Source organism: Somniosus microcephalus, chromosome 3 (genome assembly GCF_052327205.1).
Source record: "Somniosus microcephalus isolate GS21.2 chromosome 3, FLI_Smic_1.0, whole genome shotgun sequence".
NCBI classification, from domain to species: domain Eukaryota; kingdom Metazoa; phylum Chordata; class Chondrichthyes; order Squaliformes; family Somniosidae; genus Somniosus; species Somniosus microcephalus.
The window spans coordinates 291,019,834-291,033,365 of record NC_140989.1 but is presented as its reverse complement, the minus strand read 5'-3'; the positions used below and the strand labels follow the sequence as shown (position 1 = coordinate 291,033,365).

At 42.5% G+C, this 13,532-nt stretch overlaps 1 protein-coding gene across 5 annotated transcripts in view; it reads left to right on the top strand.

Annotated features, from left to right (window-relative positions):
• wls (Wnt ligand secretion mediator) overlaps positions 1-13,532 on the top strand; it is an 87,851-nt gene that overhangs the window by 22,307 nt on the left and 52,012 nt on the right. For 3 of the 5 annotated variants that reach the window (XM_085982763.1, XM_085982759.1, XM_085982760.1), the window contains exons 2-3: positions 2,619-2,894; positions 13,309-13,433. In XM_085982763.1, the coding sequence (XP_085838889.1) occupies positions 2,619-2,894; positions 13,309-13,433 (401 nt within the window). The remainder of the gene's footprint in view (positions 1-2,618; positions 2,895-13,308; positions 13,434-13,532) is intronic. The other 2 variants (XM_085982761.1, XM_085982762.1) reach the window with 1 other exon arrangement.

Sequence of the window (13,532 nt, the reverse complement as noted above, 5' to 3'; positions counted from 1 at the left end):
CCCCCAATTCCATGTGCTTTAACTTTTCACGCTAATCTCTTATGCGGGACCTTATCGAAAGCCTTCTGAAAGTCCAAATACAGCACATCCACTGGTTCTCCCTTATCTATTCTACCAGTTACATCCTCAAAAAATTCCAGTAGATTAGTCAAGCACGATTTACCTTTTGTAAATCCATGTTGACTTTGTCCGATCCTGTCACTGTTTTCCAAGTGCTCTGCTATTATATCTTTTATAATGGACTCTAGCATTTTCCCCACTACCGATGTCAGGCTTACTGGTCTATAATTCCCTGTTTTTTCTCTACCACCTTTTTTAAATAGTGGGGTTACATTAGCTATCCTCCAATCCATGGGAACTGTGCCCGAGTCTATAGAATTTTGGAAGATGACCAGCAATGCATCTACTATTTCTAGGGCCACTTCCTTAAGTACCCTAGGATGTAGATTATCAGGCCCTGGGGATTTATCGGCCTTCAATCCCGTCAATTTCCCCTAACACCATTTCCCTACAAACACTGATTTCATTCAGTTCCTCCCTCTCATTAGACCCTATGTTCCCCGACATCTCTGGGAGGTTATTTGTGTCTTCCTTTGTGAAGACCGAACCAAAGTATGTATTTAATTGGTCAGCCATTTCTTTGTTCCCCATTATAAATTCCCCTGATTCTGACTCCCACTTTCGGGGAGAGACCTACGCTTGACCTCTCCAATCTTTTTCTCTTCACATATCTATAGAAGCTTTTACAGTCAGTTTTTATGTTCCCTGCAAGCTTACTCTCATATTCTATTTCCCCCCCTCTTAATTAATCCCTTTGTCCTCCTTTGCTGAATCCTAAACTGCTCCCAATCCTCAGATTTGCTGCTTTTTCCGGCCAATTTATATGTCATCTCATTGGATCTTAATGCTTTCCCTAATTTCCCTTGTTAGCCACGGTTGAGTCACCTTTTTTTGTTTTATTTTTATGCCAAACAGGGATGAACAAGTTCTGTAGTTCATCCATGCGATCTTTAAATGTCAACCCTTTAAGTAATGTTCCCCACCCCAATTGGGTGTGGAACCTTCATCCTTCCACATCCCCACCTTTTTAAATTGTTTAATCTACCTCCATAACCACTTGCAGTAATGTTTTCCATATTCCAATAACAGTCTTGTGTGGTGAAAAAAATGCTCTAATTTCCATGTCCATGCTCCCTGAGTTTATTCCTCCATTGATGGCCTCTTGTTACTGTTTCACCAAACAGTCTTTCACTGTTCACCCCCTCAACTTTTCATAATTTTGAAAACCTCTTTTGGATACACCACCTCCACTTAGCTTTCACTGTTCAAATGAAATGAAAAATGCCCAATCAAGCTAGTGAATTTTTGTTGTACTCTTTTCATGGCTGTAACAATGTCTTGGCACAGTGATCGCACTCTCACCTCTGAATCAGAAGGTTGTGGGTTCAAGTCTGATTCCAGAGAATTCCACTGTCGGCTGACATTTCAGTGTAGTACTGAGGGAATGCTGCACTGTCAGAGGTGCCATCTTTCGAATGAGACATTAAACCAAAGCCTCATCTGCCCTCTCGGGTAAAAGATCTCCTGACACTATTTGAAGAAGTGCAGGAGCGGTATCCTGGCAAATATTTATCCCTTAACCAACATCACTGAAATAGATTATCTGGTCTTTAATCTTATTGCTGTGTGCAATTTGGCTGCCACGTTTCCTATACCTCAAAAATACTTAATTGGCTGTGAAATGCTTTGGGATGTCCTGAGGTTGTGTGAAGCACTATATAAATGCAAGCTCTTTCTTTTTTCTAATATCCTTCCTACAATGTGCTATGAAATCTAGAATCTCATTTAAGTTATTTTATTGCCTTTTCTACCTGTACTCTCAAAAATCTAAATACCTGCATACACCACTTGATTTCTCTGTTGCTCCACTCTGTTAAGAAGTATGCTGTAAATAGTAAAATCCTTTTCACTTTTTTTTCCCAAAAATGTGCTGCGTCAGCTTTCTCTGCATTAAATTGCATCTGCCATCGATAGGTTCACTTCGTGTGCGTGCGCGTTTCTATATAGTGTTCATTCTTTAGGCTATTTTCTATTTGTTTTCTATTGGTTAATGCACCATAAATCAACCATCTTATTCAGAAATCGCAGTACTTTAGAATGTTTTTAAAGTCCCTCTGTTGCCGAGTGGTTAAAGGCACCCACGTAATATTAGGAAGTATAGACCAGGAGGTTTGATATGTGCCGAGTTAGCTGTTATTTGGAGTAGCAATTCAGGTGCTACTATTGGTCTCTGTAACCCCTGATTTTGGTGGGAGAGGAATTAAGCCAGGGTCCCTTTTCTTGGTTGCTATCCAGTGATTGCTTTAACGTGTGCGTTGCCTGAGAATTGGACGGTGCTCAGTAGTGATGCCCATCATAGTCAAATAGCCTGATACTGAATTTCTAGACTTGCACATGAAGAGTGGCCACTTGGGTGGGACAGCAGAGGCTACCAGAGTTTGTGCAACCACATGCCAGGAAGAGTCTACCTATTGAGCAGAAACTTAGGCAGGGAGGGAAACAAAACAGACCAAAATTTAAATGTTTCTAATAATCTGCTTCTGATCCATATTTTTCAGCTCCAAGTCCAACTATAGGAGTTCCATACCTTGCAACGAAATGTGTGGATGTAAGGAAACATCACCAGAAATCAAAGTGGTTCATGCCATGGGGTCCCAACCAGTGCGAAAAGAAGATCCAGAAATTTTCCGAAGCTATGAAGCAACAGATTGGAGCCAATGACATTGTGTTTGCAATCCACGTTCCACACCAAAGTTGGGAGATGAGTTCCTGGTTTCAGTTTCTGTTGGTTGTTCTGCAGTTTGAGATCGAATTTCAAATTGACAATGAGATAAGTAAGTGGTGGTATGAGGAAGGAGAAATACTTGTAGTTTGTACATTGGCAAAATTGGTTGGTTTGATTTTTGTTTCAGAGGGGGTGGGTTGTAGTTTTATTCCACTTAAACTCTTGTGGTTTGACCCAGGGTTACTCCCTGCAAATCTGAATTGGGTAGGTCACTAAGCAGAGAAAGCATTGGAGAATCCCTGTACATTTTTACTGCTAAAGACCAGTATTGTTTGTCTGCAGGCACAGAAAAACAGATGTTTGAAAGAAAGGCAAAAATACTGCGAATGCTGGAAAGCTGAAATAGAAACAGAAACTGCTGGAAATACTCCGCAGGTCAGGCAGCATCTGTGGAGAGAGAAACAGACTTAACGGCCTGAATTTTGCCGGCGCTCAGAGTGCGGGTTTGGAGGCGCTGTCAAAATCTAAATGATTGACAGCGGGTTGGGAACCCGCTCCAAACCCGCCTCCATGTAAGTTTCCAAAGTGTCAGGTCTGCGATTTCAGAACAGACCCGACACCAAGCGGTGGGGGAGGCGTTTAAGATAGTTAAATGCTTGTTAACTGCTATTTTGTCAGCCTATTTCTATTTTCCCACTATTTTAACGGGGTTCACGTCGTTCGGCGATCACATAAGTAGGTCGGATTCTCTGTCTTCCCCATTGCTGTGAATAGGTGACAGCTGCAAAAGTGGTATAAAAGCTACCATTTCACAGCTGTTCACTTTCCAACGTTCGAAGCTTGAGCCTTCAGGACTTGGAAGACACTTTTGAGCTGTATGCAGTTTGGAAGTGTTTGGAGTAAACGCTGTATCACTCGCCACTGACATCGCTTCTGTAATCTCAACTTCAGTTGCCACCTATTCCAGCAGCATCGGTGTGCTTGAATAAATCTCACCTTGGTCCTCTGAATCCTTCCACGATCAGCCCCAACACCAACATCACCAGGCACATCAACAACAACAGCACCAACCTCCGCAATCACCTGATGCTACACAGGGCATCAGCACCCGACCACATTGCTGCCAGGGATGGCCTTGCCATGGCCAGATTTACTTCACTTAACACTGTACACCCTGGCTGCCACAAGATGTGCCAGGTTGGCACCACACTACACCAGCACCATAAAGCATCCCTACAATGCCCAAGCCATTCCTTTCACACTCATCACCATTGCGGAGGGTACCATTTTGTCTCGCCATTCACTGCAACTCACTTGACCACTTCCAAAGATGCACACAAATCTGTTCAAGAACACAAAGTGCTAAAAATAAAGGTTTCAATGTTTGACACCACATTACCAGAAACTTCACATGAACATTGGCTAAACCACCCAAGTGCCTATCCTTGTGTGTTGTTAGTTGGTATGCTTGCAGTAGGTTGAAGGTGAGTGTGAGGTGTGGCTAGTGAGATGGGGAAGTGATGATGTAGATAAAGAGGGATGGGTGGAGGTGCAAGGTAAGTTGGTGTGTGTAAAGATGTGCAGGAGTAGGGTAGGGAAGGTAGAGTGATGGAGATGTGATGAGAGGCACAGCAGGATGAAGTTGCATGTGGCTTGGCAGTAATGTTTCGTGATCTGCTCAGATCATTGAAAGGTTTGCGCCACTGCAGCCTGGTCCTCCCTGACGACATCCCTGCTTGTCTTCCTGTGCAATGTGCAACCAGGCTGTGTTGATCTCCTGGGGAGGTCTCTTCCACCCATGGATAGGGAAGAAAGCCTCCCTGGATGCTGTGACTCTCTCCATAAGCAAATGGAGGAAGTAATGGGAGAGCCTGGGTGCAGCTGTGCACCTTTATGCAGTGTTTGCAGCACCTCAATGTTTGTAGAACACTGACAGCAGAACTGTCAAGATCAATTTGGACATGGCCCCTTTAAGAAAACTGGCTGATCAGACCCACTTCCTATTAATTGGCCGGGAACCTCGCAGGGCGGGCTTAACAAGCCCAATCAATGAAAAATCGCTTGGCGAGTGCGGGCTGCAGTAGGCAGTGGGCTGGGACAGCGACGCCACCCCAGACCCGCCTTGGTCGGCGAAATTGCGGCCAACGCTTCAGGTCGATGACCTTTCATCAAATGTTTGAAAGGATTGTGTAAGTTTTTCTCCCCATTCATCTCCCCGCCTCTTCTGAATGGCGTTGACTAATGGTGGTATAATTCTACAGGTTTTGGCAGTTCTCTAGTATCTCAACCAAGTGGTCATGTTTCAAGTGTTGAGCCTTGACAATGGGTGTTGGCAGGCTATTTGACATTATGGCCAAGCCCAGCACTTTCCAGCACAGATCACTGGAGAATGATTAGGAGCAGAAACCCTATCTGCTTTTGCGCTGCTCCCTCCCCTGCAATGCAGGAGTGCTGAGGCTAATTGTAATCTGCTGTTGCCTCCTGTCTGAGATAAGTCAACATCACAGACTGGGGAATTGCACTTGGTACTGTTGCACTCCATTCAAGAGGTTTTTAATTTATGAAGGGTTTTGTTTGGGTAAATAAGGAAAGACTATTTCCTTTGGTTAGGGTGTCATTGATGAGAGGTAATCAATTTAAAATTGTTAGTGAGGAGACATTTCTTTGTGCACATGGAATGGTTGAAGCAGAGACCATTGCATATTTTAAGGGAAAACTTGGATAAATATTTGAAGCAATAGTACAATTTGGGCTATGGGGAAAGAGCAGGGCAGTGGGATTAGTTTTGGAATGCTCGAGCACAGACACAAGGCTGGCCTCTTCTTGTGCTGTAAACTGTGATGGTTCTAAGTTCCTTTCCAGCAGGGATTGCTGGATAACAATCTCCCACTTTTCCCCCTCCCTAACCCAGGCATGCTGAGGCAAATTATTCCTGTTCCAGCTGAAATCCGATAATAATCAGGGAATCCTATGTCTAGTTTTCTACGTGTCATAAAGCCCATGTTTCTCTGCTAATGTTGCATAGCTAACCAATGTTTGTAGGCAAGGAAGGAGGGAAAGAAAATTCATGCCCAGTTTATCTCGCGCAAGTCTATAATTTGTATTACCAGTGGAAAATCGGTAATTTATTTCTCTTTGAATTTTGCACTTATTGTACATTGAGTTTTATATGGGTGCAGATGTGGATTTGATTCGCCTATTTATATACTACAGGATAGTTTCAGCATAATGGTAGTAACACTGGAATATCTTTCTGCCACTAATACTAATGACGCGTATCACAATTATTAGAGCATCTTGCCCACTAATCCTTTCCACCTAGCACACAGCTTGACTCTCTAGTACCTAGATTCGATAGCTGTGCTCCATGTGGTAGTGTTTCTAGGCTATTTGTTTTGAAAGCCATTACAGGGTCCACTGTACATATGCGTGCACGCACTTTATAACAGGGACCTGTTAGGTCGAAGTGGGAACTCCTCCCCTTTTAGCCAGGTTGCATTAACAATCATTGTAGCACCCCCCACCACTGTGGCGGAGATCAGTTGAGTCAGTTCAGACCAGGGTTCAAACCTGGGACCATCCTGGTCTGCACAGCTCACAATGTAGGGATGGGGAAATTGAGAAATAATTCTTGTATTTGTTTGTGTGCAAATTAAAAACTCTTGAGACTGCCCCTATTTATCATGCACATTATGAACAGAACATCCCCACTGACACCTGGGAATCCCTGGCCCAAGACCGCACAAAGTGGAGGAGAATCATCTGGGAAGGCGCTGAACAACTCGAGTCTCTTTGCCGGGAGCAAGCGGAAGCCAAGCGCAAACAGCGGAAGGAGCACACCCCCACCCACCCGCCCCTTCAACCACCGTCTGCCCCACCTGTGACAGAGACTGTAGGTCCCGCATTGGACTCATCAGTCACCTGCGAACTCATTTTTAGTATGGAAGCAAGTCATCCTCAGTTCCGAGGGACTGCCTAAGAGAGAGAGATTTTCTACTAGTTAGGGATAACCCAGAATAGCCCGGAAACTATTACAGGAAACTTTGTTATATCCGGCACCGACGGGACCTAGCTGTTGCCGATCTATCAAAACTGTCGGACATACAAAGTTAATGTTGAAGCATACGGAGGTTTTCATCTCCGTATCTGACAACAAACACTGTTGCTTAGCAACAGCTTGTAAACAGTCGGCCCGTACCTTGGAAGCGTCTCTGTAGCTTAGCAACAGCTTCAGAGAGACTTTCCAGAGCCCGACTGTTGAAAACAAAGCCACGAGAAGAAAAAAAACCTAACAAAATGGCTCCTGATTTCTGCCGGTAGATCGAGGTTTCTGGACATACAACCTCCTGGATAAACCAAAGTTTCCTGTACTGCCTTTCATTTGATTTATTTTATCTGATCCCAGTGCATTCATCCACTGAGCCATCAGGGCAGTAACTCCAGCTGTTTTAACCAGACTTCCCTTTTGTTGAATGGTTTTCCCTTTCACATTGACTCTAGAGGTGATATTTCACGGGGTCATGGCATTGCTTCCTGGGCCACTCTTCTGTGCGAGCTCAAGAGACCAATTAGTAAAGTGATGGACCACAATCTCCACATGTGATAACACGAGAAGTATTCATATCCAGTATGTGACTCACAAGTGGGTGAAAATGGGCCCAATCCATTGGTTTATTTCTTGTGTGCACTACAACTGCCCAGCATGAAACGGAGCCACAAAGACCAGGAAGATCCCAGGTTTGAGCCCAGTGTGTGCTGGTGAAAAACAGCAGGGTTCCCATTTCTGTTTCTTATCCAGTGACTCCTGCTGGAGTGCTGCACATTTGGACGTCAGGTGAGGAAAGTATCCGCACTTCACTGTTGAATAGCCAACCAACACCAGTTGTGAAGGCTCCGGCCTAAATAATGACCTTTTTTAGTGAGTTGTGGGAAAGCTGAACGTGCTCAAGGAACTGCACACCAGGAAGATTCAACACCTTTGAGAGAATAAGGGAAGAAAATTGGAAAGAAAAAAAAATCCTATCTGTTCTAATTGAATTCTTGTTTTCATCTCCAACATTTGTTCATTATTGGCTACATGGAGAGAGAGAAAACCTAGTACCTGACTAAGTTGTACTGAAAGGTTTTGTGAAACATTTAGATACAGCAGGCAGTTTGGTCTTGATAGAGTTGGAAGGTAATTGATAAGAGTTAGCAAAAACTGCAAATAATCATCATATCCCGTGTGGGTGAATTGAAGCTTATTTGCGCAAATCGGGATGAAATAAATACTCTACTTCAACAACATTTGGCAGCTCTCCAGCAATAACACAGCTGTTGAAGTGGATTAGTCGTCAGGGGTGACAGACATGGTGGAGTGACAGAATGTTAGATTGGCATGCACTCCAGGCCTTGAGGAGAATTCTCTCTAATCTGGCGCTTGACCACAAAAAGTTTTCTGTTCAGTTCTTGTATAAAGAAAAACTTCACAAGAAGACTTTGTTTCCAACGTTGGAGTGTTTCTAAACTGAATTATTGAATTTCTGTTGTGCATTAGACAGTCAAAGATTCTTCATTTTGAATAGAGTAGGGAGGAGGAGTCCACATGAAATGGACTTGTCACTCGTGAAAAATCTGCATAATGAAACTTGGACAAAATCTCTTTTTACATTCTGGAATCAAGAAAAATTAGCCACTGGGGTTTCTGTGACCTACTGCTCATGTTGGGGAATGTACATTCCAGCAGGGGTAACTGGATAGCAATCTAGAGTAGGAGCCTGGACTGGTATTTATGTATAAATAAAATACATTCATTTATTTGCTCCCTTCCATTACCCTAGGTGAGTTCAGCTAAATCAGCACAAGCTGAGAATTAAATCTGGGTCGCTCCAGGTTTGTGTGTGCTGCTCCCACACTAGGCAGTGCATTCGCCCTCTAAACCAATTGGGAATCTTAACAAAAAAAATCCCCCCCCCCCCCCCCCCCCCAAACCACCATGTCTATTGTTCCCTCTGCTAAGGTCCCAGCTGCTGGTGGGTATATTGGCAATATCAACATAATGTTACACTCTAAATGGTCTGAAATGAGAATTTTTTTAAAATTCTATCTTTATTGTACTCTATATAAAAAAAAATTAAAATTTTTTTTTGAAAAGGCACTTTTTTTGGCTTAGGTGAGCGTAGTGTGGCAAATCCGATCTGTGGACGGTGGGACCAGGCGATGCCCTCCACAGTCTAATGTCTGCTGTCATTCACTGGCCTCGCAAATGGCCATTGGTGAGAGTTATAGAAGGAGAACTGGTGCCTGCGGAACCGTACTCCAGCAAAAGTCAGTCACTTCAGGAAAGCAGTGAAAGATTGTTTTTTTTTTTTTTAAATACAGCACCGTTGTTTGAAAATAGTTTATACTACTGATAAAGATCTATAAATGGATAACAAAGATTGAGCAATCTAAATGCAGATAATGACTGGTGTGGGTCACTGGTAGATCTCTGTAATACGATCTGTATCATTGTAGTATGTGGACAATATTAACTGACCTTTTGTCACTGACTTCCCTCTTGTATTTCTCCTCAGTTATTCTTGTGTAGAACAGTTTCATTACAAAACAAGTATCCTGAGAGTAATCTATAGGTTGTAGCTGCTGGCTTCCTATCTTAAAAATAGGTTGTTAAACATAAATTTCTACTTTTTTATTTTTAAATGATTTTGCTTTGGGATTAGTTTTGGATTGTGCTTAGCAAAGAGCCAGCACAGACATGATGGGCTGAATGGTGGCTTCCTGTGCTGTAAGTTTTGTGGTTCGATGAAGCTGCTGACAGTCTGATCTGGTTCCACAGGAGGCTGCAGCTTCCCAGGAACTCCAAGTGACCATATTATTTTATATGTGAGCTTAGACAGTCTGTGTTGGCAGATTGGTTGGCTGTCTGTGTCTTCACAGAAGATCCAGGAAGGGTTGCTTGATGGCAATGGAGAACTGGAACTGAAGAAAGTAAATCATTCATTCCACAGTATTGAGTTCTGAGGAAAGAGCATTCTTCCTCAATTGGGAGCATGAAAGGCCTTGTTTGTGGATGATGTCATGGCCTTTATGGGCAGTGTAGTGGGCTCGTACTTCAGTGTTTTACAATGTGATTTCCTCTTCCAGCTATCTCTACTTTTGTTTTCAAAGAGTTGTGTCAGGGAAATAAATCTAATAAAAATATTTACTACTGAGTTCTTCCAAGTGACCTTTGCATAAAAAATTTTTTTTAAACTTTTGTTTTTGAAGTTAGTGAAGCAAGCGGCACGATGAACTGAAGGAGGGAGTGCCTGTAACAACTCTTTGATTTCTATACTTTTGAAATGGAAATAACTGTTGCTTTTGTGCCAACAATAGTTCCCTAGATCATTTTTTTTTAAACTGAGATGCCCAAAATTAAATTATGTGAAAGTCTGATCACTTGTTCTGCTTTGAAATCATGCTCCATTAGGAACAGTTCATGATTGTGGCAGTTCCTATTCTTGCTGAATTCACATTGTTTATATGACTGGGCCAATTTAGGAATAATGGAGCTATTGCACAGTACAAATGTCCTGTTTATGACTTTTTATCATTCTGGCTGGGACTTCCCCAGTATTGGAGGAAGAACCATACAGGTCAGCCTATACAGATGGTAATGTATAAGAATATTTTGATGTTACAACCTCAAGCATTCCAGAAAATGAATTACTTTCTAAGGACAATAATTAGTGTTATGTATGCAAGATGGCGGACAAGTTTTTGGGAATGGCAGCCATTTAGCTTTGCTGTTAGCAATACCTTTTTTTGTTGGGGTTGCCTAGTGAAACTCCCTCCCAAAAACTTCAAACTCAACACCCTCAAACTTACAACTATGTTCTGCTAAAACATATTTTGAAACATTAGTGAAAATGTTAATATTGATTATGGATACATGTACTAAATAAAGCAGGAAAGGCACTTTTGGTATCTCTGTCGTTTATAGTACAGAAGCAAAGCTGTAGGATAAATGGAACTTTAAATGTAGCAAAGTTCTGTGCTCTGAAATAAAAGCGCACATAACAGACCTTGATGACGAGTATGCACACCTGAAACATCATAACCAGTTTCTCCGCAATTTTGACTGACCTGTTCTGTGTTTCCAGATTTTCTGCTTTGATTTCAGATTTTCGGCATTAGCAATCTTTCCTTATTAGAATCCAGTACTCACCACTGTGTGCGCGGGTAGTACGTAGATTTTCACTTTGCCAATCTGCGCCTTGGGGTGGGGATTTGGTACCTTTTTTTATTGGTCTTCCTATTCCTGGACTGTAAAGTAGAGGATAAATAACAGTCAGGTTTCCTTCTCCTGCTCATTACCCAGTGAGCATGTGTGTGTCACCACCTTCAGACAAGGAGTGGTAAAGATATACAGGAAACTTTCTGGTATCCGGCACAGACGGGACCGAGCTGGTGCCGGTCTATCAACAATGCCGGAGAATCGAGCGCTATAGTTAAAAGATACGGAGCTCAGCGCTCCGTCTAAAGCAACAAACCCTGTGCTTCAAAACAATCGGCACAGCTTGCAAGCGTCTCTAGCTTAGCAACAGCTTCAGTTAGACGCTTGCACAGCCAGAAATGAGTAAAAAAAAAAGTAACTAGAAGTAAAAAAAAGTTATCTGAACCGACTCCTGAATTTTGCCAGTTAACCAACATTTCCGGTTATTTAGTGGCCGGTTAATCGAAAATTTCCTGTACTTACAATAACACTTCACATGAGCATACATCAATCAACAACTTGATAACCTGAATGAATCTATTATATATTTTAATGGCGTGTGTTCTCTCAGTTCCTGTAATGGAAACTACATTTTTATTGGTGCTTAGCAGTCTTCAATAAATCTTTGTAAGGAGAATAAACAGCAGTTTGTAAATTTCTAAAATACTGGATATTGAATATCCTGGTAACAAAAAAGCTGCCGTAATGATTCTGTAATGGTTAAAACATTTGCATCACTGGCTTCATGCATCAAGGACACTATATGCACACTATTGGCAGTGACACCTGCTCGCGGGGCAGGTGCTAAGCAAAAATAGTACCCCCACCCCCACCACCAACAGCTGATACCTGGCAATTCCTTTCCAACCAGTAATCTAATCTCAAGATTTAGATAACTGTTGCAAACCTCTATTGGAATAATCCCTCACAGGCATCCATTATTCTAGATTTCATTACTGTGCCCAACCCTCGAAGCATTTGAATTTAACTAATTGGTCAAGAATTGTTGTAATAGCAGCTTGATATATTTTATTAGAACGTGTTGGGCAATACAAGTGCAAAGGTCACAACACTTTTTTGAACTTGTAGCAAATTTTTGACACTTTTTTGATTTCTGACTAATGCAACTTGATAACTCATTTTTAGTTTAGAAATATGATCTACATCTTGCCTTAAATTAAGCACCACTCCATTTCTGGCTGTAAGGTCGCTGAGGAAGATTAGTGAAATTTCATTGTTGGTCTGTGTGCCTGGACAAAAGAACTGGTGGTCTCTGCCTTTAGAGATAGCATTTTAAAAGCTGAGGCAGTGGTGCCTCTGGAGAAGTTGACGGATATACCTTTGGGTGAGTCTTGAAACCTCTCGAGTCCGCAACACCGCCTATTTGTTTTACACTGCCACTAAGAACTAGGAGCAGGAGTAGGCCATATGGCCCCTCAAGCCTGCTTCGCCATTCAATAAGATCATGGCTGATCTTCGACCTCAACTCTACTTTCCTGCCCGATCTCCGTATCCCTTGATTCCCCTTGAATCTAAAAAAAATCTATCTCGGCCTTGAATATACTTAACGACGCAGCATCCACAGCCCTCTGGGGTAGAGAATTCCAAAGATTCACAACCCTCTCAGTGAAGAAATTTCTCCTCCTCTCCGTACTAAATGGCCGTACCTTTTATCCTGAGACTATGCCCACTCGTTTTTGACTCTCCAGCCAGGGGAAACAGCCTCTCAGCATCTACCCTGTCAATCCCCCTTAGAATCTTGTATGTTTCAATAAGATCACCTGTCATTCTTCTAAACTCCAGAGAGTATAGGCCCATTTAACTCAATGGCGCTGCTGTCGACAGCAGTGCTGTAAGGGAAAAGGGGGCATTTGTTGCAGATTTTATTCGAGGGCATTGGTGGTGATGTATTCTCCTACAGGCATGCGTCTTTACAGCAAGCGTAGCATCAAATGCAAGATGGTTATATCACAGATACTGCTCAACCCTCTCCCTTTTGGTTAAGCTCTGGATGTAGCTAGAGGCTCCTCCTCTTGCACCTTTCTTGAGATGAGCATGCAACCTTCAACCAACACTGGTGGCCTTGAGGCAAGAAAACTTAGAGATGCTGTGCGAGGAAACCCCTGATGGAATAGTGCACTGCTATTTAATTGGCAAGTGCCTGGACAAAAGAGATTTTCCCCTGTGAAATGTATTATCTGTCGGCACTGCCTCATAGTATGTAGAGAAGAATTTGTTTCCAAGAATAACCACCATTGCACTAAAATTGAGTTTTGCTTTTTTTCAGGTGAGGGAGCCGTGGTGACATTGGATGTTTCACTAGGCTATCGTGATGACCGCTTTGGTGAATGGATAGAAATGGCCCATTCAATTGAGAATCGGAAACTAAATTGCAACTTCTCCTCTCCAAAAGTATGTAGTACCTTATTTCTACAGCATTGCATTACTAGAGTGTGAATAGAAAATCCACTGTAAAGTTCTAAGCAATATGATGCTGCTTTAATAACCAAC